Source organism: Entelurus aequoreus, linkage group LG01, assembly GCF_033978785.1.
Source record: "Entelurus aequoreus isolate RoL-2023_Sb linkage group LG01, RoL_Eaeq_v1.1, whole genome shotgun sequence".
Taxonomy (NCBI): Eukaryota; Metazoa; Chordata; class Actinopteri; order Syngnathiformes; family Syngnathidae; genus Entelurus; species Entelurus aequoreus.
In genome coordinates, this window is record NC_084731.1 from 13,053,337 (window position 1) to 13,078,336 (window position 25,000).

The 25,000-nt window shown below is 34.1% G+C and overlaps 2 protein-coding genes across 2 annotated transcripts in view; one reads left to right on the forward strand and one right to left on the reverse strand.

Moving 5' to 3' along the window:
• Window positions 1-1,807, reverse strand: part of LOC133648185 (protein FAM219A-like) — a 23,035-nt gene extending 21,228 nt beyond the window's left edge. The window contains exon 1 of the mRNA XM_062044014.1: window positions 1,563-1,807. Coding sequence (XP_061899998.1) covers window positions 1,563-1,622 — 60 coding nt within the window. The 5' untranslated portion in view covers window positions 1,623-1,807. The remainder of the gene's footprint in view (window positions 1-1,562) is intronic.
• Window positions 1,808-5,302: 3,495 nt separating this feature from the next.
• Window positions 5,303-25,000, forward strand: part of LOC133648191 (dynein axonemal intermediate chain 1-like) — a 55,532-nt gene continuing 35,834 nt past the window's right edge. The window contains exons 1-13 of the mRNA XM_062044028.1: window positions 5,303-5,515; window positions 5,601-5,645; window positions 5,718-5,810; window positions 5,877-5,957; window positions 8,194-8,320; window positions 9,028-9,077; window positions 10,358-10,510; window positions 14,106-14,165; window positions 15,160-15,279; window positions 17,684-17,768; window positions 17,888-18,005; window positions 18,072-18,115; window positions 24,883-25,000. The exon at window positions 24,883-25,000 is cut by the window's right edge and continues 130 nt beyond it. Coding sequence (XP_061900012.1) covers window positions 5,480-5,515; window positions 5,601-5,645; window positions 5,718-5,810; window positions 5,877-5,957; window positions 8,194-8,320; window positions 9,028-9,077; window positions 10,358-10,510; window positions 14,106-14,165; window positions 15,160-15,279; window positions 17,684-17,768; window positions 17,888-18,005; window positions 18,072-18,115; window positions 24,883-25,000 — 1,130 coding nt within the window. The 5' untranslated portion in view covers window positions 5,303-5,479. The remainder of the gene's footprint in view (window positions 5,516-5,600; window positions 5,646-5,717; window positions 5,811-5,876; window positions 5,958-8,193; window positions 8,321-9,027; window positions 9,078-10,357; window positions 10,511-14,105; window positions 14,166-15,159; window positions 15,280-17,683; window positions 17,769-17,887; window positions 18,006-18,071; window positions 18,116-24,882) is intronic.

Below are 25,000 nucleotides of genomic sequence, written 5' to 3' on the forward strand. Positions count from 1 at the left end.
TATATGTATGTATGTATACATATATATGTATATATACGTATAAATGTATATATATATATATATACTGTATATATATTCATATACATACATACACACATACACGCACACGCATACATACACACACATGCACACACACACCCTAGCAAAACAGGAAATGATCAGTGACCAATGAAAGGACATGCTAAACAGCTAATCGTGTAACGGTATCAACTATCAAGTTTGGTTGCGCCATCTTGCTGTCTTGCTGTGGATTCTCTGCAAGGAGTGAGAAGAGAAACTAAAAATTAGTGCTGTCGAGAGCGAAGAAATTGGCGATAAAACAGAGTCACCTTGTAAGGCAGTTTTTGGGATTTTTTTTTTTAACAAAATATAAGAAATGTGCTACTTCAAAATAATAATTTGGTCCAATAACATTAATAATAATAATAATTATTAATAATAATTAATAATAATAATAATAATTAATAATAATAATAATAATTACTGCATAACATAAAATAATTTACATACTTAAACATGAATAATAGACCAAAATAAATGTTACACAGACTATGTAACTTCCTGCTAGTAAACCTGCAAAAATGTGTTTTTCTCAGGTTTCTCTTAATGTTGACATTATCACACTTTGCACTACTTAGTTACACTTTATCAGGCATTCCTGTTTTCACCTTATTTTAAAGAGGTTATTGTTAAGTGTTTATTGTGATTTTGGAATTCGGATTAAGTGTTCCCCATGGCAGCACGGTGGTCACAGGGGTTAGTGCATGTGCCTCACAATACGAAGGTCCTGAGTTCAATCCCGGGCTCGGGATCTTTCTGTGCGGAGTTTGCATGTTCTCCCCGTGACTGCGTGGGTTGATTGATTGATTGATTGATTGAAACTTTTATTAGTAGATTGCACAGTACAGTACCGTATTTTCCGGAGTATAAGTCGACTTATATAAGTATAGTATAAACTGCGACTTATAGTCCGAAAAATAAGGTATATACATTTGATTATTTACATTTGATTATTTACATTTTGTTATTTACAATCCGGGGAGGTGGGATGTGGTGGGGGGAGGGTGTTAGTTGCCTGGAGGTGTTGTACGCCGCCTTCCGCCCGAATGCAGCTGAGATAGGCTCCAGCGACCCCCCGCGACCCCAAAAAGGGTACAAGCGGTAGAAAATGTATGGATGGATAAAAAAACATATCATGATGGATGGGACTTCCGGTCACGTGACAATCCGGAAATGGAAATATGAACAGTTTATAACAGAACAGAGCTCCTGTTCAAACCTTTTGGGTTTTAGCCTTTTGGTTCCGACTCGGGTGGCACGTCACCAGGTGACAACATGTGGGCTAAATCTGCATTAAATATAAACACGTACATACTAGGCGTTGGCCTAATAGTGACTATAGTAGCGAGGATGATGGCTTGTTTACTACGTGAGGGGCGAGACGTGGCAGCGTTAGTCATTTCTCACATTCACTGTACAACTGTGCTAAGATGCACACATAAAGTAGAATATTAAGCGACAACATGTCCAAATTGATGAAGATGTTGTGTTTGCTTCCTCACCAAAGGTTGCGTCTCTCCGTTGACGTGAGGAACCTGGAACCTGTCCATTTCTTCCATCATTGTGGACCAAAAAAAACTATTTGGAAGCGGTCAGTATCGATGAAAAAGGATGAAAAAATGTGTGTTAAGTGTTCCTGGCTTCTGCAGCATTCTAGCGGCTTCTTCCCCACAGAGGTGACTCGACAGCTAAACAGCAGCGCCGCCTCACTTCCGGGTTCTTTAAATATTCATGAGGGCGCCGTCCAATCAGAGACGAGATGACAATGACGTCCCCCGACTGTTATTCTCGTGTCTAATGTTAAGGGACAAGCGGTAGGAAATGGATGGATGGATGGATGAATTCAATTACTCGTCCAAGTTTGTTTCAGCTAACATGTAAATGTAATTTATAGTATATTTTATCTGTTTATACAAAAAAGGGACGTTTGTTTTACCATGTTATGCTTTAAAATGCTCAATTTAGGGCAGAAATACGTTAAAAAATATATACTATAGAATTAATATTTTAAGTTGTTTTACCATTTTTATGCTTTAAAATGCTTAATTTAGGGCAAAAATATGTAAAAAACAAAATATTGTAGAATTAATATATTAAGTTGTTTGACCATTTTTATGCTTTAAAATGCTTAATTTAGGGCAGAAATATGTTGTTTTTTTTTAAATATATATATATACTGTAGAATTAATATTTTAAGTTGTTTTACCATTTTTATGCTTTAAAATGCTTAATTTAGGGCAAAAATATGTTAAAAAAATATATATATATACTGTAGAATTAATATTTTAAGTTGTTTTACCATTTGTATGCTTTAAAATGCTTAATTTAGGGCAGAATTACATAAAATATATAATGTAGAATTAATATTTTAATTTTTTTTTACCATTTTTATGCTTTAAAATGCTTAATTTAGGGCAGAAATACATTAAAAAAATATACTGTAGAATTAATATTTTAAGTTGTTTTACCATTTTTATGCTTTAAAATAATTGATTTATGGCAGAAATACGTTAAAAAATATATACTGTAGAATTAATATATTAATTTTTTTTTACAATTTTTATGCTTTAAAATGCTTAATTTAGGGCGGAAATACGTTAAAAAATATATTGTAGAATTAATATTTTAAGTTTTTTTTACCATTTTTATGCTTTAAAATGCTTAATTTAGGGCAAAAATATGTTAAAAAATATATATATATATATACACTACCGTTCAAAAGTTTGGGGTCACCCAAACAATTTTGTGGAATAGCTTTCATTTCTAAGAACAAGAATAGACTGTCGAGTTTCAGATGAAAGTTCTCTTTTTCTGGCTAATTTTAAGCGTTTAATTGACCCCACAAATGTGATGCTCCAGAAACTCAATCTGCTCAAAGGAAGGTCAGTTTTGTAGCTTCTGTAACGAGCTAAACTGTTTTCAGATGTGTGAACATGATTGCACAAGGGTTTTCTAATCATCAATTAGCCTTCTGAGCCAATGAGCAAACACATTGTACCATTAGAACACTGGAGTGATAGTTGCTGGAAATGGGCCTCTATACGTCCAATGTAGATATTGCACCAAAAACCAGACATTTGCAGCTAGAATAGTCATTTACCACATTAGCAATGTATAGAGTGTATTTCTTTAAAGTTAAGACTAGTTTAAAGTTATCTTCATTGAAAAGTACAGTGCTTTTCCTTCAAAAATAAAAACATTTCAATGTGATCCCAAACTTTTGAACGGTAGTGTATATATACTGTAGAATTAATATTTTAAGTTGTTTTACCATTTTTATGCTTTAAAATGCTTAATTTAGGGAAGAAATATGTAAAAAAAAAAAAATACTGTAGAATTAGTATTTTAAGTTGTTTTACCATTTTTACGCTTTATAAAATGCTTAATTTAGGGCAAAAATATGTAAAAATATATATATACTGTAGAATTAATATTTTAAGTTGTTTTACCATTTTTATGCTTCATAAAATGCTTAATTTAGGGCAGGAATACGTAAAAAAAATATACTGTAGGATTAATATTTTAAGTTGTTTTACCATTTTTACGCTTTAAAATGCTTAATTTAGGGCAGAAATATGTAAAAAAAAATTATACTGTAGAAATAATATTTTAAATTGTTTTACCATTTTTACGCTTTAAAATGCTTAATTTAGGGCAGAAATATGTAAAAAAAATTATACTGTAGAAATAATATTTTAAGTTGTTTTACCATTTTCACGCTTTATAAAATGCTTAATTTAGGGCAAAAATATGTAAAAAATATATATACTGTAGAACTAATATTTTAAGTTGTTTTACCATTTTTATGCTTCATAAAATGCTTAATTTAGGGCAGGAATACGTAAAAAAAAATATACTGTAGGATTAATATTTTAAGTTGTTTTACCATTTTTACGCTTTAAAATGCTTAATTTAGGGCAGAAATATGTAAAAAAAAAATACTGTAGAAATAATATTTTAAGTTGTTTTACCATTTTTACGCTTTAAAATGCTTAATTTAGGGCAGAAATATGTAAAAAAAATTATACTGTAGAAATAATATTTTAAGTTGTTTTACCATTTTCACGCTTTATAAAATGCTTAATTTAGGGCAAAAATATGTAAAAAATATATATACTGTAGAATTAATATTTTAAGTTATTTTACCATTTTTATGCTTCATAAAATGCTTAATTTAGGGCAGGAATACGTAAAAAAATATACTGTAAGATTAATATTTTAAGTTGTTTTACCATTTTTACGCTATAAAATGCTTAATTTAGGGCAGAAATATGTAAAAAAAATATATATACTGTAGAAATAATATTTTAAGTTGTTTTAACATTTTTATGCTTTAAAATGCTTAATTTAGATTTAAAATATACTGTAGAATTAATATTTTAAGTTATATATATATATATATATATATATATATATATATATATATATATATATATATATATATATATATATATATATATATATATATATATATATATATATATATATATATATATATATATATATATATATATATATAAAACAAAGTGCAAAGCCATAGGCTCACTCAAGTTCAGTAAATAATTTAATTTGGAACACAGCATCATAGCTTTCACAGCTTTTTGGTTGTTAGAGGTAGAGAGTGTTTTAATGTAGAGTTCTAATTCTTTTTTTAAAGGCACAAAAAACAGGTCGGGTATTGAGAAACTTACATTTATGAATATAAAACTTAGCCAATAGTATCATAAGGTTGCAAAGGTAAAATTCCTTTTCAACATTTTTTTTCAGAGCCGAAAAGAAGTAGCTTTGTTGGGAGGTAGCATAATGCCGCCATCCTCTCTGATAGGTTAAAATATGATAATGAACCCGGAAGAGAATGGCTCTCTGTCATTGGCCAAATGTGGAATATGTTGAAGAAAGTTGGATCTGATTGGGTTAAAATACCATGAATTGATTAACGTGGACCCCAACTTAAACAAGTTAAAAACTTATTCGGGTCAATTGTACGGAATATGTACTGTACTGTGCAATCTACTAATAAAAGTTTCAATCAATCAATCAAAAAAAGTTGGACAGTGTTGGAACAAGGGACGCTGATTGGTTCATATTACTCAGCGTGTTGAAAATGTCATAAATACCGATAATAATCACACTAATTATAATTTGGTACGCATTAGAGGCAAACATAATATAATTTCCAACATATATCCAGCTTAGAGAGTTGCCAAAATGTCCAGAAAAGAAAGAAAACACTAAAAGCTCCTTCACACTCCATTGGGTCTCTCTAGCGCCTCTAGTGGTAGGGATCCCTGCCCTCCTGTTGGTTGTCATGGCAACCAATACACAACAGCAGCCTGTCTTCCACTACAGCAGCATTCCTCTGTAGTTTGACTCCAATTCAACACTTTTAACAAGTCAAAGTCCTGTAAACCTGTCAGACATGCCGACCAGTAACGCTACAGCGCCGGTGAAAAAGGTAAGGTTAAGAATTAATTAATTAGCTGCTCTATTTCTAATTACATTCAAGACTTTTTGCAACCTGCTGTTTGTTGTGTGACTAGAAGGTACTTGGTGCAAAGTTGCAAAAAGCTACTAATAAAAGAAAGGTGAGTCACATGCAAGACACAAATAAAATGTAATATTTGCCTTGAAATGGTTTAAAAGGTGCAACATTGCAGGAGGAGGAAGATGACAATGGTGACTACAGTTGGGAAGAAAGGGTCCAGGGGAAACTTATTAAACCTGCGGATCAACTGGAGCTCACTGATGCTGTAAGACCGATCATTGTGACCTCTGACCCTGACACATGATGATCCTCCGTGTGGGTGTTTCCACAGGAACTGAAAGAGGAAATCACAAGGATCCTGACCGCAAAAAATCCACATGCCCCTCAAAATATTGTCCGCTACAGCTTCAAGGTAAAGATTTGTTATTTTTGTTTTATTTATACTCTTTTTAAACCATTTTAGGTACAGTCAACCCTTGTTTAGCGCTGTTAATTGGTTGGCGTATTATTTTCTATTTTATAAATAGAATATTTTCATTGTGGGACGGTATAGCTCGGTTGGTAGAGCGGCCGTGCCAGCAACTTGAGGGTTGCAGGTTCGATCCCCGCTTCCGCCATCCTAGTCACTGCCGTTGTGTCCTTGGGCAAGACACTTTACCCACCTGCTCCCAGTGCCACCCACACTGGTTTAAATGTAACTTAGATATTGGGTTTCACAATGTAAAGCGCTTTGAGTCACTTGAGAAAAAGCGCTATATAAATGTAATTCACTTCACTTCACTTCATTGCCAGCACACATAAAAAACTGTTTATTACTTTCTTACATTACGAAAGACCCAAAATAACACCCACATAATTAGAGCCAATCAGTGGCCACGATACTGAACGGTGCGCTCTGATTGGTTTGGTCTTATCTAGGGGCCGACACTACTGTAGAATTAATATTTTAAGTTGTTTTACCATTTTTATGCTTTAAAATGCTTAATTTAGGGCAAAAATACGTTAAATATATATATATACTGTAGAGTTAATATTTTAAGTTGTTTTACCATTCTTATGCTTTAAAATGCTTAATTTAGGGCACAAATATGTAAAAAAAATATACTGTAGAATTAATGTTTTAAGTTGTTTTACCATTTTTATGCTTTAAAATGCTTAATTTAGGGCAAAAATATGTAAAAAAATAAATAAAAATACTGTAGAATTAATATTTTAAGTTGTTTTACCAATTAAATGCTTTAAAATGCTTAATTTAGGGCAGAAATACGTTTAAAAAAATACTGTAGAATTAATATTTTAAGTTTTTTTACCAATTAAATGCTATAAAATGCTTAATTTAGGGCACAAATACGTAAAAAAATATATATTGTAGAATTAATATTTTAAGTTGTTTCACCATTTTTATGCATTAAAATGCTTGATTTAGGGCAAAAATATGTTTAAAAAAATATACTGTAGAATTAATATTTTAAGTTGTTTCACCATTTTTATGCTTTAAAATGCTTAATTTAGGGCAAAAATAAATTTAAAAAATATATACTGTATAATTCATATTTTAAGTTGTTTTACCATTTTATGCTTTAAAATGCTTAATTTAGGGTAAAAATGCGTAAAAAATATATATATACTGTAGAATGAATATTTTAAGTTGTTTTACCATTTTATGCTTTAAAATGTTTAATTTAGGGCAAAAATATGTTTAAAAAAAATATATACTGTAAAATTAATATTTTAAGTTGTTTTACGATGTTATGCTTTAAAATGCTTAATTTAGGGCAAAAATATGTTAAATATATACTGTAGAATTAATATTTTAATTTGTTTTACCATGTTTATGCTTTAAAATGCTTAATTTACAGCAAAATACATAAACAAATATAGTGTAGAATTAATATTTTAAGTTGTTTTACCAGTTTTATGCTTTAAGATGCTTAATTTAGGGCAAAAATATGTTAAAAATATACTGTAGACTTAATATTTTAGTTTGTTTTACCATTTTTATGCTTTAAAATGCTTAATTTAGAGCAAGAATACATAAAACATATACTGTAGAATTAATATTTTAAGTTGTTTTACCATTTTTATGCTTTAAGATGCTTAATTTAGGGCAAAAATAGATTAAAAATATAGGTAAAGGTATGGGAAGAACACAAACGTCAGCAAACACATTAGCATATGCTAACGTTAACGTTAGCATTAGCAATGTGAGCTGTGGTGCTTAAGTAGCAGTTATATTTTAACAGGATGCAGCTTACTCTTATTTCCTGAATAAAAAAAGAGTAGAGAAACTTACAATTCTCGCAGTGTGTTGCATGCTGGGAATTATCTGTGCATGTGATGGAAGAATGCACTGCACGTGTGATGGAGGAATTACTAAATTTGCATTAAATCAGGTTGCTTTAGCTAATAATCATGCTGCAAGATCTAGCATGTTGCATTCAATGTTTATTCCCATTAAATTCCCGTTAATTCCCATGGAAAGTGTCCAACTTTGAATATTCCCGGAATTTTGCAACCCTACTGGTATTACACCAGAAAAAGTAGATTTTGTATAATTAAAAAACAGTGCTTATCTTTTTCATTCGACCGCCATAAATCACACGGTCCAAGGACCCCCAGGTCATGACCCCTCCATGTTGCTTTCCCAGGAAGGGGCCTTCAAGCTGACCAGCGCTGTGGATCAGATGGCGGTCCACTTTGTCCTGGACGGGTGTCTCATCCATCAGGACTCGGACGAGGCTCGTCGCCTGGCAGCCCACAAAGACCTGGCTGAAGGTGCCCACTCAACCATGTCACATTTTTCATTCCAGTCCCTAAATACACTGTATTGCCAAAAGTATTAGGCCACCCATCCAAATGATCAGAATCAGGTGTCCTAATCACAGGTGAATGCTCCAGGATACCAAAACATTTTGGACAATTCCATGCTCCCGACCTTGTGGGAACAGTTTGCAGCGGGGCCCCTTCCTCTTCCAACATGACTGACACAGCAAGGTCCATAAAGACATGGATGACAGAGTCTGGTGTGGATGAACTTGACTGGCCTGCACAGAGTCCTGACCTGAACCCAATAGAACACCTTTGGGATGAATTAGAACGGAGACTGAGAGCCCCAACTCACTAATGCACTTTTAAAAGAATGGTGGAAAATTCCTATAAACACACTCCGCAACCTTGTGGACAGCCTTCCCAGAAGAGTTGAAGCTGTAATAGCTGCAAAAGGTGGACCGACTTCATATTGAACCCTATGGGTTAGGAATGGGATGGCACTTCAAGTTCATATGTGAGTCAAGGCAGGTGACCAAATACTTTTGGCAATATAGTGTATGTGACTCCTTGTTATGATGACGGGCAGAGTTGTTCTCTTGGTTTTTGGTGTAGTTTCTACTTTGTGCCACCAGATGCCACTATTAACATGTGACGTACAGAATGGCACTGAAGTGTACTGTACTCCTAAAAGTTCATGATTCTGTTGTTTCCAGAGTCACTCACAGTGGATTCTGGACCAGAGGAAGAAAAAACTGACATTTTGGTAAATTATATAATTTATTCATTTAATGTAGAGATGTCCGATAATATCGGCCTGCCGATATTATCGGCCGATATATGCGTTAAAATGTAATATCGGAAATTATCGGTATCGTTCTTTTTATTATCGGTATCGTTTTTTTTTTAATTTATTTTTTTATTTTTTTATTTTTTTATTAAATCAACATAAAAAACATAAGATACACTTACAATTAGTGCACCAACCCAAAAAACCTCCCTCCCCCCATTTACACTCATTCACACAAAAGGGTTGTTTCTTTCTGTTATTAATATTCTGGTTCCTACATTATATATCAATATGTATCAATACAGTCTGCAAGGGATACAGTCCGTAAGCACACATGATTGTGCGTGCTGCTGGTCCACTAATAGTACTAACCTTTAACAGTTAATTTTACTCATTTTCATTAATTACTAGTTTCTATGTAACTGTTTTTATATTGTTTTACTTTCTTTTTTATTCAAGAAAATGTTTTTAATTTATTTATCTTATTTTACTAATTTTTTTAAAAAGTACCTTATCTTCACCATACCTGGTTGTCCAAATTAGGCATAATAATGTGTTAATTCCACGACTGCATGTATCGGTTGATATTGGTATCGGTTGATATCGGTATCGGTAATTAAAGAGTTGGACAATATCGGAATATCGGATATCGGCAAAAAGCCATTATCGGACATCCCTAATTTAATGTTTGTGTCAGGTTCAAACATTGATGACATCTATTAAACAAGACAAGAGGCAAATAATCAAACAGAGACAGAATTCAATTTGGACTCAATATATTGAGGAGAGTCGCCCGGACATTGTATCCTTCTACAATCTCCAGCACGCTCTGCCCAAAGATTGCACTCCTCCTTCTTTATTTGACTTTCTCCCCCCACCCGACCACAGCTGCTTCCGGAGGGAAGTGGGTCGTAAACAGCGTTGCCTTTGGTTACCGGACAGTTCAAAAGGAGAGGCCGTAAAATAGTTCAAAAAGAGTTCCATAAAATAGTTCAAAGAGAGTTCCATAAAATAGTTCAGAAAGAGTTCGTAAAATACTTCAAAAAGAGTTTGTCTGGAAATTGGGCAGATCCTGTCGTCTCTCCGCTTTGAAGTCCCAGTGGAGTTTTATGAGCCTTCTTCTTGGTTGGTTTCAAAGACAGCCTTTTGTCTTTTTGCCTGGAACTCATTTCAACACAAAGTTTTTTGTGATAACTTACAAACAATTATCCTAACAGTTTGATTTGAACTTCAACACTGTGGTTGTGTTCACGTAGGATGCACCGAGGGATGGAGGCGAGGAAGAGGAGGCCGGAGAAGACGACCGAGCAGACAGTGTTGCCTCCAAAACCAACAATCAGGAGCCCAAATGTACCAACCAGTTCAACTACATCCAGAGAGCCTCTCAGACTCTCAACAATGCACTGCGGGTAGGAAGGAGAACATCTAATGTCTGTTTTTTTTTCACAATATGACAAAAATGTCCGGTACAGGGTGTCAATCTCATTTTATTCAAGGGCCACATTGTTGTGAACGTACTGTTAAAACTAATCTGGCAACCACAATTGCCCTGTTAAAATACACACTGTTTATTTTTGTTATCCATCCATCCATTGTCAGGTTCAAACACCGATGACATCTATTAAACAGACCAGAAGCAAGGAATCATGCAGAGACAGAGTTCAGTTTAGCTCATGTGGAGAACGCATGGAGCTGCACACTTAGTCACAGTCTCGCCCTAGGCTCTAAGGTACAGCTCCCGCGTCCCTCTATTTATTCAGGAGTTCCCCAGTCAACATCACTGAGGCCGCCTCTAAAAGGAGTGGTCATATATATGATGCAAAGCAGCTCCAGTACGCACAATATGTGACAGAATGTGCTGGGGCCTTGCGATTTCGCCTCGTCTCTGCTTAGTCTGCGTGCTGTCGTCTTATCTTCAGTTGAGGTCCTTGAAGTCTTTGGCTGTTAGCGGGCTAAAACAAAGATATCATCTGCGGCTGAGGCCACCCCTCAGACAAGAAGTTGTTGTCCTTGCACAGATAGGAAAAAGTACAGCTTGAGCACAATAGCTAATAATTATAGCAACGGACTTTAAGCATACTAAAGTTGTGTGATAATATATACATGATTCTTCTAACAGCTTAGTCACCAGACTTTTACTGTAAAATGTATGGTTGTTTTTTTACAACAAATTACTGTAAATGGGGGCTATTCAAGAGGGCCGCAGTTTCAACACTGCAAAAACTGAAATCTAAGTAAGGTTAAATATCTCAAATAAGGGTGATATTTGCTTTTATTCTGTCTGATAAGATAATTCTTCTCACTAAGCAGATGTTATGTTAGAGTGTTTTACTTGTTTTAAGGGTTTTGGTCCTAAATGATCTCAGTAAGATATTACAGCTTGTTGCTGAGATTTGATGACCTATATTGAGTAAAACATGCTTGAAACTATTTTTGTCCAAATGTCCAAAGCACACCCAGCAATGGTGCACAGGAAGGCGGGGGAAAAGGCGGCCAAAATGGTCAAAAGTCCCAATTGTGTCCAAAATACCTCCCCGGGTTCCAGTCCCACGAGTACCGCCGCCGGCCGCACAAGTCCCGGGATGCAAAAAATATCCAAAACCTCTCCCGGCAAAGTCCCACGGGAAGTGGGGGAGAAAAGTGAGAAAAGTCGTAAAAAGTCCCCAAAAATGTTCAAAATACCTACACATGTTCGAGTCCCACAAGTCCCGCCGCCGGCCGCGCAAGTCCCGGGATGCCCAAAATGTCCATAACACACCCAGCCGAGTCCCACGGGGAGGGGGGATTAAAGTTGGAAAAGTCGGCAAAAGTCCCAAAAATGTTCAAAATACCTACCCAGGTTGGAGTCCCACATGGAGTGCTACAAGTCTTAAGACTTGTGGCACTCGAACCCGGGTGTGATTTTTGAACATTTTACCGACTTTTCTCACTTTTCCTCTGCCTTCCCGTGGGACTTTGCTGGGCGCGTTTTGGACATGTTGGGCATCCGGGCCGGCGGCGGGACTTGTGGGACTCCAACCTGGGTAGGTATTTTTAACATTTATGGGACTTTTGCCGACTTTTCCAAATGTTATCCCCCCTCGGACTTGGCTGGGTGTGTTATGGACATGTTGGGCATCCCGGGACTTGTGCGGCCATACATAAGATTTGATGTTAGAGTGTTTTACTTGTTTTAAGTGTTTTGGTCCTAAATGATCTCAGTAAGATATTACAGCTTGTTGTTGAGATTTGATGACCTATATTGAGTAAAACATGCTTGAAACTAGAATATCAACTGTTGCAAAGCTGTGTCATCAACACTCACAAGTATAAAACTACTTTTGCAAAGTAATCCTTTCTTATTTCAAGCATGAACGAAAAAAATCATGCCTTTGACACAATTGAGTCTCATAATTAAAACAGATGACAGCCAAATGGACTTTGCTGGGCTGTATATATATATATATATATATATATATATATATATATATATATATATATATATATATATATATATATATATATATATATATATATATATACCAGGGTTTCCCACACATTCATTTATTTGTGGCGGCCCGCCACGAAAGAATTACGTCCGCCACAAATAAATAAATAAAAAAAATTAAAAATGTAAAAAAAAAAAAAAAAATTTTTTTTTTTTTTTTTTTTTTTTGTCCTCTCCAGCTTCTCAGGCAAATCATATAGTTGATGTAGATGCCCATATAGGCTGTTCAGATTTACTTTACAAAAGAGAAGTGTAGGATACTTCTCTTGTTGCCTTATTTGTATTTGACCACTACTGTTTTCTATTTATTTGTTACTGACTGTGGCAGGACACCTCTGCCTCTGTTTCACTTTGTGTTGCTGGTAAATAATATGGTTGTAGTAGTAGGCTAAAGTTAAATTATTTAGTATGCACTAATTAAAGGGGCAGAGCTTTAAGAGACATTTTAGCTTTTATATTTTATAAGATATATTTTTTGTAAGAACCACAATTAATAAATATATTTCAGTGAATAACTTATTGTTCAAATCTGTATATAAATATGTACATAAAGTGTTGTAATTATATTGTAAAATGGATGGAAGGACGTTTAAAACAAAACAGTTATTATTAATTAGTAAGTATACATTTTTTGAGCCTTTTTAGAGAAAATCAAATCATTGTAGTAAATTATGCAAATTACTCGATGATGTCATGGTGACCACGCCCATAGCCACGCCCCCACCGCCACAGGTATCTTGGCAGTTTATGGGAAACACTGTATATACACATATATGTTTATATTCCTCGTGCACTAATTGACTGAAAGAGCACGCACTTTACAGGGCCCCCATTATTTTTTCTGTATTATAATTTCATCATCATTAGGGGCCTCTCTGGGCCCCCCTCCATCATGGGCCCCTAGAATCCGTCTCCTTTACCCCCCCTTTTCGGCGCCCCTGCCCAAGAGGAACAAGCGGTTGCCTTGTTGCCTTTCCATTAAGAACAATAAATTAGTTTTTAGTATAAGTTTGCTGGTTTCAAGAAATGTAATGCCGAGCGCATATCATTATGTCAAGATAATGGCACTAGCATTTACTTCATTTAAGAATATTTTTCAACATATTGAGAAAAAAGGTCTCTTTTTTTTTCTACCAAGAAAAGTGCACTTGTTATTTGTGAGAATATACTTATTTTAAGCTATTTTTGGGTTCATTGAGGTTAGCTAATTTTACTTGTTTTGGAAAGTCTTGACAAACCAAATGTTCTTGTTCTATGGCAGATAATTTTGCTTAGTTCAAGTAAAATATCCCTCTTTTTTTTTTTCTTCTTTCTTGTTTTTGAACACTGACTTTTTTCAGTGTGGCCTACTAATACGTTCAGAAAAGGAATGACAGATGTTTACCCACAGAGGATTTAAACAACATTCACACATCAAACATTGCACACAATGAATGTGACTTGAATTTGACGCCTGCGGTCTAAGACATGTGAATGTAATCATGTTAGAAGTAATGTTAATTCTTGCCGTCCTGCAGGATAGAAGCTGCCAGACTGCACCTCCGCCACGCCGTAACTACTCGGCCGCCGCTAGCCAGGTGACTTATTGGAAGAGACCATCTTTATTCCACATCTTTATTCCACATCTTTATTCCACATCTTTATTCCACGTCTTTATTCCACATCTTTATTCCACATCTTTATTCCACATCTTTATTCCACGTCTTTATTCCACAACTTTTTTTCCACGTCTTTATTCCACATCTTTATTCCACATCTTTTTTCCCCACGTCTTTATTCCACATCTTTATTCCACATCTTTATTCCACGTCTATATTCCACAACTTTTTCCCACATCTTTATTCCACATCTTTATTCCACGTCTTTATTCCACGTCTTTATTCCACATCTTTATTCCATGTCTCTATTCCACGTCTTTATTCCACATCTTTATTCCACGTCTTTATTCCACATCTTTATTCCACATCTTTATTCCACATCTTTATTCCACGTCTTTATTCCACGTCTTTATTCCACGTCTATATTCCACGTCTTTATTCCACAACTTTTTCCCACATCTTTATTCCACATCTTTATTCCACGTCTTTATTCCACAACTTTTTTTCCACGTCTTTATTCCACATCTTTATTCCACATCTTTATTCCACATCTTTATTCCACGTCTTTATTCCACAACTTTTTTTCCACGTATTTATTCCACATCTTTATTCCACATCTTTATTCCACATTTTTATTCCACAACTTTTTTCCCACGTCTTTATTCCACATCTTTATTCCACATCTTTATTCCACGTCTATATTCCACAACTTTTTTCCACATCTTTATTCCACATCTTTATTCCACGTCTTTATTCCACGTCTTTATTCCACGTCTTTATTCCACGTCTCTATTCCACATCTTTATTCCACGTCTCTATTCCACGTCTTTATTCCACATCTTTATTCCACGTCTCTATTCCACATCTTTATTCCACATCTTTATTCCACGTCTTTATTCCACGTCTTTATTCCACGTCTTTATTCCACGTCTTTATTCCACGTCCTGCTGATGGAACACTGGCGTCTCTGCAGTGGGACATTTACGACGCGTACGTGGAGGAGATGCACAAGCAAGAAATGAAAAAAGAGAAACAGAAACCGAGGAAAGATGGCGACAAAAACCAAAAAAAGGTGATGCGCAATGACACAGCGGTAAGTCAATTTAGGTTATATCTCTGTAATATTTCTATCTTTCTATATGAACTTAGGTTATATCTCTGTAATTTTTCGATCTTTCTGTATGAACTTAGGTTATATCTCTGTAATATTTCTATCTTTCTATATGACCTTATGTTATATCTCTCTAACATTTCTATTTTTCTATATGAACTTAGGTTTTATCTCTGTAATATTTATATCTTTCTATGTGAACTTGGGTTATATCTTCATAATATTTCTATCTTTCTATATGAACTTAGGTTATATCGCTATAATATTTCTATCCTTCTATATGAACTTAGGTTACATCTCTATAATATTTCTATCTTTCTATATGAACTTAGGTTATATCGCTGTAATATTTCTATCTTTCTATATGAACTTAGGTTATATCTCTATAATATTTCTATCTTTCTATATGAACTTAGGTTACATCTCTGTAATATTTATATCTTTCTATATGAACTTAGGTTATATCGCTGTAATATTTCTATCTTTCTATATGAACTTAGGTTATATCTCTATAATATTTCTATCTTTCTATATGAACTTAGGTTACATCTCTGTAATATTTCTATCTTTCTATATGAACTTAGGTTATAACTCTGTAATGTTTCTATCTTTCTATATGAACTTAGGTTATATCTCTGTAATATTCCTATCTTTCTATATGACCTTAGGTTATATCTCTCTAAAATTTCTATCTTTCTATATGAACTTAGGTTATATCTCTGTAATATTTATATCTTTCTATGTGAACTTAGGTTATATCTCCGTAATATTTCTATCTTTCTATATGAAATTAGGTTATATCGCTATAATATTTCTATCTTTCTATATGAACTTAGGTTACATCTCTATAATATTTCTATCTTTCTATATGAACTTAGGTTATATCTCTGTAATATTTCTATCTTTCTATATGAACTTAGGTTATATCTCTGGAATATTTCTATCTTTCTATACGAACTTAGGTCATATCTCTGTAATATTTATATCTTTCTATATGACCTTAGGTTATATATCTCTAACATTTCTATCTTTCTATATGAACTTAGGTTATATCTCTGTAATATTTCTGTCTTTCTATGTGAACTTAGGTTATATCTCCATAATATTTCTATCTTTCTATATGAAATTAGGTTATATCGCTATAATATTTCTATCTTTCTACATGAACTTAGGTTATATCTCTGTAATATTTATATCTTTCTATATGAACTTAGGTTACATCTCTATAATATTTCTATCTTTCTATATTAACTTAGGTTATATCTCTGTAATATTTATATCTTTCTATATGAACTTAGGTTATATCGCTGTAATATTTATATCTTTCTATATGAACTTAGGTTGTATCTCTGGAATATTTCTATCTTTCTATATGACCTTAGGTTATATCTCTCTAAAATGTCTATCTTTCTATATGAACGTAGGTCATATCTCTGTAATATTTCTATCTTTCTATATGAACTTAGGTTATATCTCTGTAATATTTCTATATTTCTATGTGAACTTAGGTTATATCTCTGTAATATTTATATCTTTCTTATGAACTTAGGTTATATCTCTGTAATATTTATATCTTTCTATATGAACTTAGGTTATATCTCTGTAATATTTCTATCTTTCTATATGAACTTAAGTTATATCTTTGTAATATTTATATCTTTCTATACGAACTTAAGTTAAATCGCTGTAATATTTATATCTTAGCTATGCCGTCTTTTAAGCCGCCAGGTTCAAAGTGTAAGAAAAAAGGAGCATTTTATAGTACGGAATTTACAGTATCAGATTTTATTTGAAAATGTGTTAACTTATTTGCTAATGCTAACGACTCAGGCTTGATTATTACCGTAGCACGTACAAATATGCATGAAAACACTCCTACAGGCATCACACACGGGACGGCTTCGTAAGTATGAATTGTTTTAGTTGTATTGTAAAACTTAAAAACGTTGCGAGTAGGAACGCTATGGACGAATAGCAGACAAAACAGGATGTACTTCCGGTTCAAGGCACGATACAGGAAGTACAAACCCCGTTTCCATATGAGTTGGGAAATGGTGTTAAATGTAAATATAAACGGAATACAACGATTTGCAAATCATTGTATTCCGTTTATATTTACATCTAACACCATTTCCCAACTCATATGGAAACAGGGTTTGTACATTGTCATTGTCAACCTGCAGTGAGCAAACCCGTCCAAAAGATGGCGCCATAGTAGAAACATTAACACACCTTTTCAGTGTCTCTGAAAACTATTTGAAGAATGCAAAACATCATGGACGTTAGTAAAGAAAAATCCATAAATTAGCCGCGGAGGAAAAAGTAGCGGCTTATAGTCCGGAATATAAAGTAGTTTTCCAACCAGTGATAGTTGTTATATCTGCAGAGTGATGACCAGCACAAAATGACCACTGCCATCAAGCTTTTGGAGCGAATGGTCAACCAGAATACGTGTCATGAAATAGCACAAGGTACTTTTATTATTTGTATCAGGTAACAGTATTTCTTTTTGGAAAAAAAAAAAAACTAAAATGGTTGTCAAATCTGTCACACCTTAATTAATCTCGCTGTTTCTCGGATGTTGTCTCAGATTTTAAATACTTTGAGGATGCAGCGGATGAATTTCGGGAGCAGGAGGGCACTCTTCTTCCCCTGTGGAAGTTCACCTATGAAAAGGCCAAAGTGATGTGTGTCACTGCCCTCTGCTGGTAGGTTGTGGATGTGTGGAGAACTTCAGGGTGTGACCATAATAATGACCGCATCGTGTCTTACAGGAATGAAAACTATCCAGATCTGTTTGCTGTGGGACTGGGATCATGTAAGCAGTCAAACTTCCTACAGAACATATGCACAAAAAGCCAAAAGCAGTGAAGTTGTCACGTTGTGTAAATGGTAAATAAAAAGAGAATACAACAAATCCTTTTCAACTTATATTCAATTGAATAGACTGCAAAGACAAAATATTTCATGTTCACACTGAGAAACTTCTTTTTTTTTTGCAAATAATCATTAACTTAGAATTTAACGGCAGCAACACTTTGCAAAAAAGGCATTTTTACCAGCGTGTTACATGGCCTTTCCTTTTAACAACACTCAGTAAAGGTTTGACACCTTTTTGAAGTGGAATTATTCCCCATTCTTGCTCGATGTACAGCTTAAGTTGTTCAACAGTCTCCCTTCTCATATTTTAGCCTCCACATTTTCAATGGGAGACAGGTCTGGACTACAGGCAGGCCAGTCTAGTACCTGCACTCTTTTACTATGAAGCCACGCTGTTGTAACACGTGGCTTGGCATCGTCTTGCTGAAATAAGCAGGGGCGTCCGTGGAAACGTTGCTTGGATGGCAACATATGTTGCTCCAAAACCTGTATGTACCTTTCAGCATTAATGGTGCCTTCACAGATGTGTAAGTTACCCATGTCTTGGGCACTAATACACCCCCATACCATCACACATGCTGGCTTTTACACTTTGCGCCTATAACAATCCGGATGGTTCTTTTCCTCTTTGATCCGGAGGACACGACGTCCACAGTTTCCAAAATGTGGACTCGTCAGACCACAGAACACTTTTCCACTTTGCATCAGTCCATCTTGGATGAGCTCGGGCCCAGCGAAGCGTTTCTGGGTGTTGTTGATAAATGGCTTTGTCTTTGCATAGTAGAGTTTTAACTTGCACTTACAGATGTAGCGACCAACTGTAGTTACTGACAGTGGGTTTCTGAAGTGTTCCTGAGCCCATGTGGTGATATCCTTTACACACTGATGTCGCTTGTTGATGCAGTACCGCCTAAGGCAGGGGTCACCAACGCGGTGCCCGCGGGCACCAAGTAGCCCGTAAGGACCAGATGAGTAGCCCGCTGGCCTGTTCTAAAAATAGCTCAAATAGCAGCACTTACCAGTGAGCAGCCTCTATTTTTTTCAATTGTATTTATTTACTAGCAAACTGGTCTCGCTTTGCCCGACATTTTTAATTCTAAGAGAGACAAAACTCAAATAGAATTTGAAAATCCAAGAAAATATTTTAAAGACTTGGTCTTCACTTGTTTCAATATATTCATTAATTTTTTTACTTTGCTTCTTATAACTTTCAGAAAGATAATTTTAGAGATAAAATACAACCTTAAAAATGATTTTAGGATTTTAAACACATATACCTTTTTACCTTTTAAATTCCGTCCTCTTCTTTCCTGACAATTTAAATCAATGTTAAAGTATTTTTTTTTTTATTATTGTAAAGAATAATAAATACATTTTAATTTAATTCTTCATTTTAGCTTCTGTTTTTTCGACGAAGAATATTTGTGAAATATTTCTTCAAACTTATTATGATTAAAATTCAAAAAAATATTCTGGCAAATTTAGAAAATCTCTAGAATAAAATTTAAATCTTATTTCAAAGTCTTTTGAATTTCTTTTAAAATTTTTGTTCTGGAAAATCTAGAAGAAATAATTATTTGTCTTTGTTAGAAATATAGCTTGGTCCAATTTGTTATATATTCTAACAAAGTGCAGATTGGATTTTAACCTATTTAAAACATGTCATCAAAATTCTAAAATTAATCTTAATCAGGAAAAATTACTAATGATGTTCCATAAATTATTTTTTTAATTTTTTCAAAAAGATTCGAATTAGATAGTTTTTCTCTTCTTTTTTTCGGTTGAATTTTGAATTTTAAAGAGTCGAAATTGAAGATAAACTATGTTTCAAAATTTAATTGTCTTTTTTTTCGTGTTTTCTCCTCTTTTAAACCATTTAATTAAGTGTAAATATCATTAATCATCAATAATAACATAGAGTTAAAGGTAAATTGAGCAAATTGGCTATTTCTGGCAATTTATTTAAGTGTGTATCAAACTGGTAGCCCTTCGCATGAATCAGTACCCAAGAAGTAGCTCTTGGTTTCAAAAAGGTTGGTGACCCCTGGCCTAAGGGATAGAAGGTGTGTAATATCATGGCTTACGTGCAGTGATTTCTCCAGATTCTCTGAACCTTTGGATGATATTACGGAGCGTAGATGGTGAAATCCCTAAAATTCCTTGCAATAGCTGCTTGAGAAATGTTGTTCTTAAACAATTTGCTTAGGCGTTTGTTGACAAAGTGGTGACCCTCGCCCCGTCCTTGTTTGTGAATGACTGAGCATTTCACGGAAGCTGCTTTTATACCCAATCATGGCACCCACCTGTTCCCAATTAGCCTGTTCACCTGTGGAATGTTCCAAATAAGTGTTTGATGAGCATTCCTCAACTTTCTCAGTCTGTTTTGCCACTTGTGCCAGCTTTGAAACATGTTGCAGGCATCAAATTCAAATTTGAGTTAATTTTCGCAAAATAATAACAAAGTTTTCCAGTTCAACCATGAAATATCTTGTCTTTGCAGTCTATTCAATTAAGTATTCTGTCTTTATTTACCATTTACACAACGTGACAACTTCACTGCTTTTGGCTTTTGTATTAAATAGTCCGGCCTCCGACCACATTTTTTTAACCTAACGCGGCCCCTGGGTCAAAAAGTTTGGGGACCCCTGCTATAGCATCATGTAGCAGTATAGCTATGCTAAACAAGAAATACAAATTACAAACATAATAAAACGATATCTTACTGTACAATGTCTGCTCTCACTTCGATGACGACTGATAGCATGTCCTTATATTCCCGTTTATATGAGGAATTAATCATTGTGCACGCAAAGGGTTAACAAGGGAAAAGTCTCCCTGCAGACACCGACTTCGGTTATGTGTGTTTTTCTCCAACCTCTGGGCATTAAATGAATGTCACAGATGAAAAACTTCTAGATTAAGGGCTAAATCCTCCTAAATATCCTGATGAAAGGCATGATTTAAAATTTGGAATAACTTTGACGAGCTAAGACACAATGATGGCTGCTAATAACGTCACCGCTAAAGTTTGGTTTATATTCAGGTCACGATATGTACGAAGATTTTTGTTGGCGGGTTTTGGATGGTTATTTAGAGGGTTTTGTGCGTGAAATAGAGAGCCCCCCCATTGACTACATTCTTACTGGACTTTTTATACATGTATTTATTTATGACTTAAAATGCATACACGTCTCACATAAAGATTGTGAACCATAAACAGCACATCTCGGTCCATTTTTTGCGTATTTTCAGTACGACTGAATGGTCAGAAGCGTCACTATGTGACGTAGAATCTACGGAAAAAGCCGAAGACGAAATCTCTGACTGAATTTGTGGCATTTTGTGATGTTTAAAGGGCGTTTTCACATACTCTGTGGAGTGTAAATACAATTGGGTATGGTATAATGGACACAAAGAAACACAAATAAGATATAAAGTCAACGTGTGTTTCCACTCTACTGCTACTTGAAAGGTCCTGGGGACCCAAAAGGGGTTAAGTCAATAAAGTGTTAAAAAAAAGGTCATAATGTCAGGTTCAAACACTGATGACATCTATTAAACAGACAAAGAAGCAAGGAATTAAACAGAGACAGAATTCAATTTAGCTCAATTGAGGAGAAACGTCTGGGCTGTACTCTTGCACAGTGTCCCACCACGCTCTGACGAAAGATTGTACGCCTCCTCTTTTATTTGGGCTTTCCCTGATTACATGGCAACAGCTGTTTCGAAAGGGACCAGGGGTCGTAAACAGCCGCTGCCTTTGGTAACAAAACAGTTCAAAGAAAAAATGCCTGGAGGGGGGTCAGATAGGTCCTGCTTCCTATCCGCTTTGTAGATCTCGGGTCAAGACAAAATCTTCCTGTGGATTACAATACATCAAAGAAACCGACACCTTCATGTCGCTTCTCATCCTACACAGTGGAGTTTTAACAAGCCTTTTGATTGGTAAGATCAAAGACAGCTTTTTGTCTGCTCGCCGGGAACTCATTGAAACACAAAGTTTTGTGATAACTTAGATACAATTATTCTGACACATATATTATTATTATTTTTAACTTTCAACACTTTTATATCTATAGAGCAACTTCAAATCTATTTTTTAACAAAGTTTACTTCTTTTTTTGTATATTTCTTGAAATATTTTCCCCATAAAAATATTCAAAGTGGAATATTTGACGTGAAATAAATATGTAAATAGATCCTAACAACATTGCTTTGTTCATAGTTTTTTTTTTTAACGATGAATGTTTAAAAAAGTATTAAAAAATAAGGCAGATATCACTATTTATTGTTTTTACGTTCAAATCTTTAGACCAACTTCAGATACATCCGTCAATTATACGATTTTGAGCAATGACCGTTTTAAGGTATAAAAAAAAAAAACACGCTCTGACGAAATTGTACGCCTCCTCTTTTATTTTCCCTGATTACATGGCAACAGCTGTTTCTAAAGGGACGGGGGGTCGTAAACAGCCGCTGCCTTTTTTAAACTTTCAACACTTTTATATCTATAGATCAACTTCAGATCTATTTGTTGACAAAGTTTACTTATTTTTTTGTATATTTCTTGAAAGATTTTCCCCATAAAAATATTCAAAGTGGAATATTTGACGTGAAATAAATATGTAAATAGATCCAAACAACATTGCTTTGGTTCATAGTTGTTGTTTTTTAACGATGAATGTTTAAAAAATATTAAAAAATAAGGCAGATATCACTATTTATTGTTTTTACTTTCAAATCTTTAGACCAACTTCAGATACATCCGTCAATTATACGATTTTGAGCAATGACCGTTTTAAGGTAAAAAAAAAAAAAACGCTCTGACGAAATTGTACGCCTCCTCTTTTATTTTCCCTGATTACATGGCAACAGCTGTTTCTAAAGGGACGGTGGGTCGTAAACAGCCGCTGCCTTTTTTAAACTTTCAACACTTTTATATCTATAGAGCAACTTCAAATCTATTTTTTTAACAAAGTTTACTTCTTTTTTTGTATATTTCTTGAAATATTTTCCCCATAAAAATATTCAAAGTGGAATATTTGACGTGAAATAAATATGTAAATAGATCCTAACAACATTGCTTTTGGTTCATAGTTGTTTTTTTGAACGATGAATGTTTAAAAAAGTATTAAAAAATAAGGCAGATATCACTATTTATTGTTTTTACTTTCAAATCTTTAGACCAACTTCAGATACATCCGTCAATTATACGATTTTGAGCAATGACCGTTTTAAGGTAAAAAAAAAAAAAAAACGCTCTGACGAAATTGTACGCCTCCTCTTTTATTTTCCCTGATTACATGGCAACAGCTGTTTCTAAAGGGACGGGGGGTCGTAAACAGCCGCTGCCTTTTTTAAACTTTCAACACTTTTATATCTATTGAGCAACTTCAGATCTATTTGTTGACAAAGTTTACTTCTTTTTTTGTATATTTCTTGAAATATTTTCCCCATAAAAATATTCAAAGTGGAATATTTGACGTGAAATAAATATGTAAATAGATATTAACAACATTGCTTTGGTTCATAGTTTTTTTTTTTAACGATGAATGTTTAAAAAGTATTAAAAAATAAGGCAGATATCACTATTTATTGTTTTTACTTTCAAATCTTTAGACCAACTTCAGATACATCCGTCAATTATACGATTCTGAGCAATGACCGTTTTAAGGTATAAAAAAAAAAAAAACGCTCTGACGAAATTGTACGCCTCCTCTTTTATTTTCCCTGATTACATGGCAACAGCTGTTTCTAAAGGGACGGGGGGTCGTAAACAGGCGCTGCCTTTTTTAAACTTTCAACACTTTTATATCTATAGAGCAACTTCAGATCTATTTGTTGACAAAGTTTACTTCTTTTTTTGTATATTTCTTGAAATATTTCCCCCATAAAAATATTTAAAGTGGAAAATTTGACGTGAAATAAATATGTAAATATATCCTAACAAATTGCTTTTGGTTCATAGTTGTTTTTTTGAACGATGAATGTTTAAAAAAGTATTAAAAAATAAGGCAGATATCACTCTTTATTGTTTTTACTTTCAAATCTTTAGACCAACTTCAGATACATCCGTCAATTATACGATTCTGAGCAATGACCGTTTTAAGGTAAAAAAAAAAAAAAACGCTCTGACGAAATTGTACGCCTCCTCTTTTATTTTCCCTGATTACATGGCAACAGCTGTTTCTAAAGGGACGGGGGGTCGTAAACAGCCGCTGCCTTTTTTAAACTTTCAACACTTTTATATCTATAGAGCAACTTCAAATCTATTTTTTAACAAAGTTTACTTCTTTTTTTGTATATTTCTTGAAATATTTTCCCCATAAAAATATTCAAAGTGGAATATTTGACGTGAAATAAATATGTAAATAGATCCTAACAACATTGCTTTGCTTCATAGTTGTTTTTTAACGATGAATGTTTAAAAAAGTATTAAAAAATAAGGCAGATATCACTATTTATTGTTTTTACTTTCAAATCTTTAGACCAACTTCAGATACATCCGTCAATTATACGATTTTGGGCAATGACCGTTTTAAGGTAAAAAAAAAAGAAACTGCTTATATGGCGTTTTATGTCTTTTATTCCAATATTTCATGTTTTTTTTCCCTTGCAATAGTATTTCTAAAATATCTTGCGGGACTTAAAAAAAAAATAGCTGGAATGATTGAATAAAAACAATCCTATTTTCCCCCCTGACAGATGAATTCAGCAAACAGGGCCGAGGGATGCTTCTCTTCTACACCCTGAAGAACTCCACCTTCCCCGAGTACGTCTTCCCCACACCTTCTGGCGTCCTGTGCCTGGACATCCACCAGCA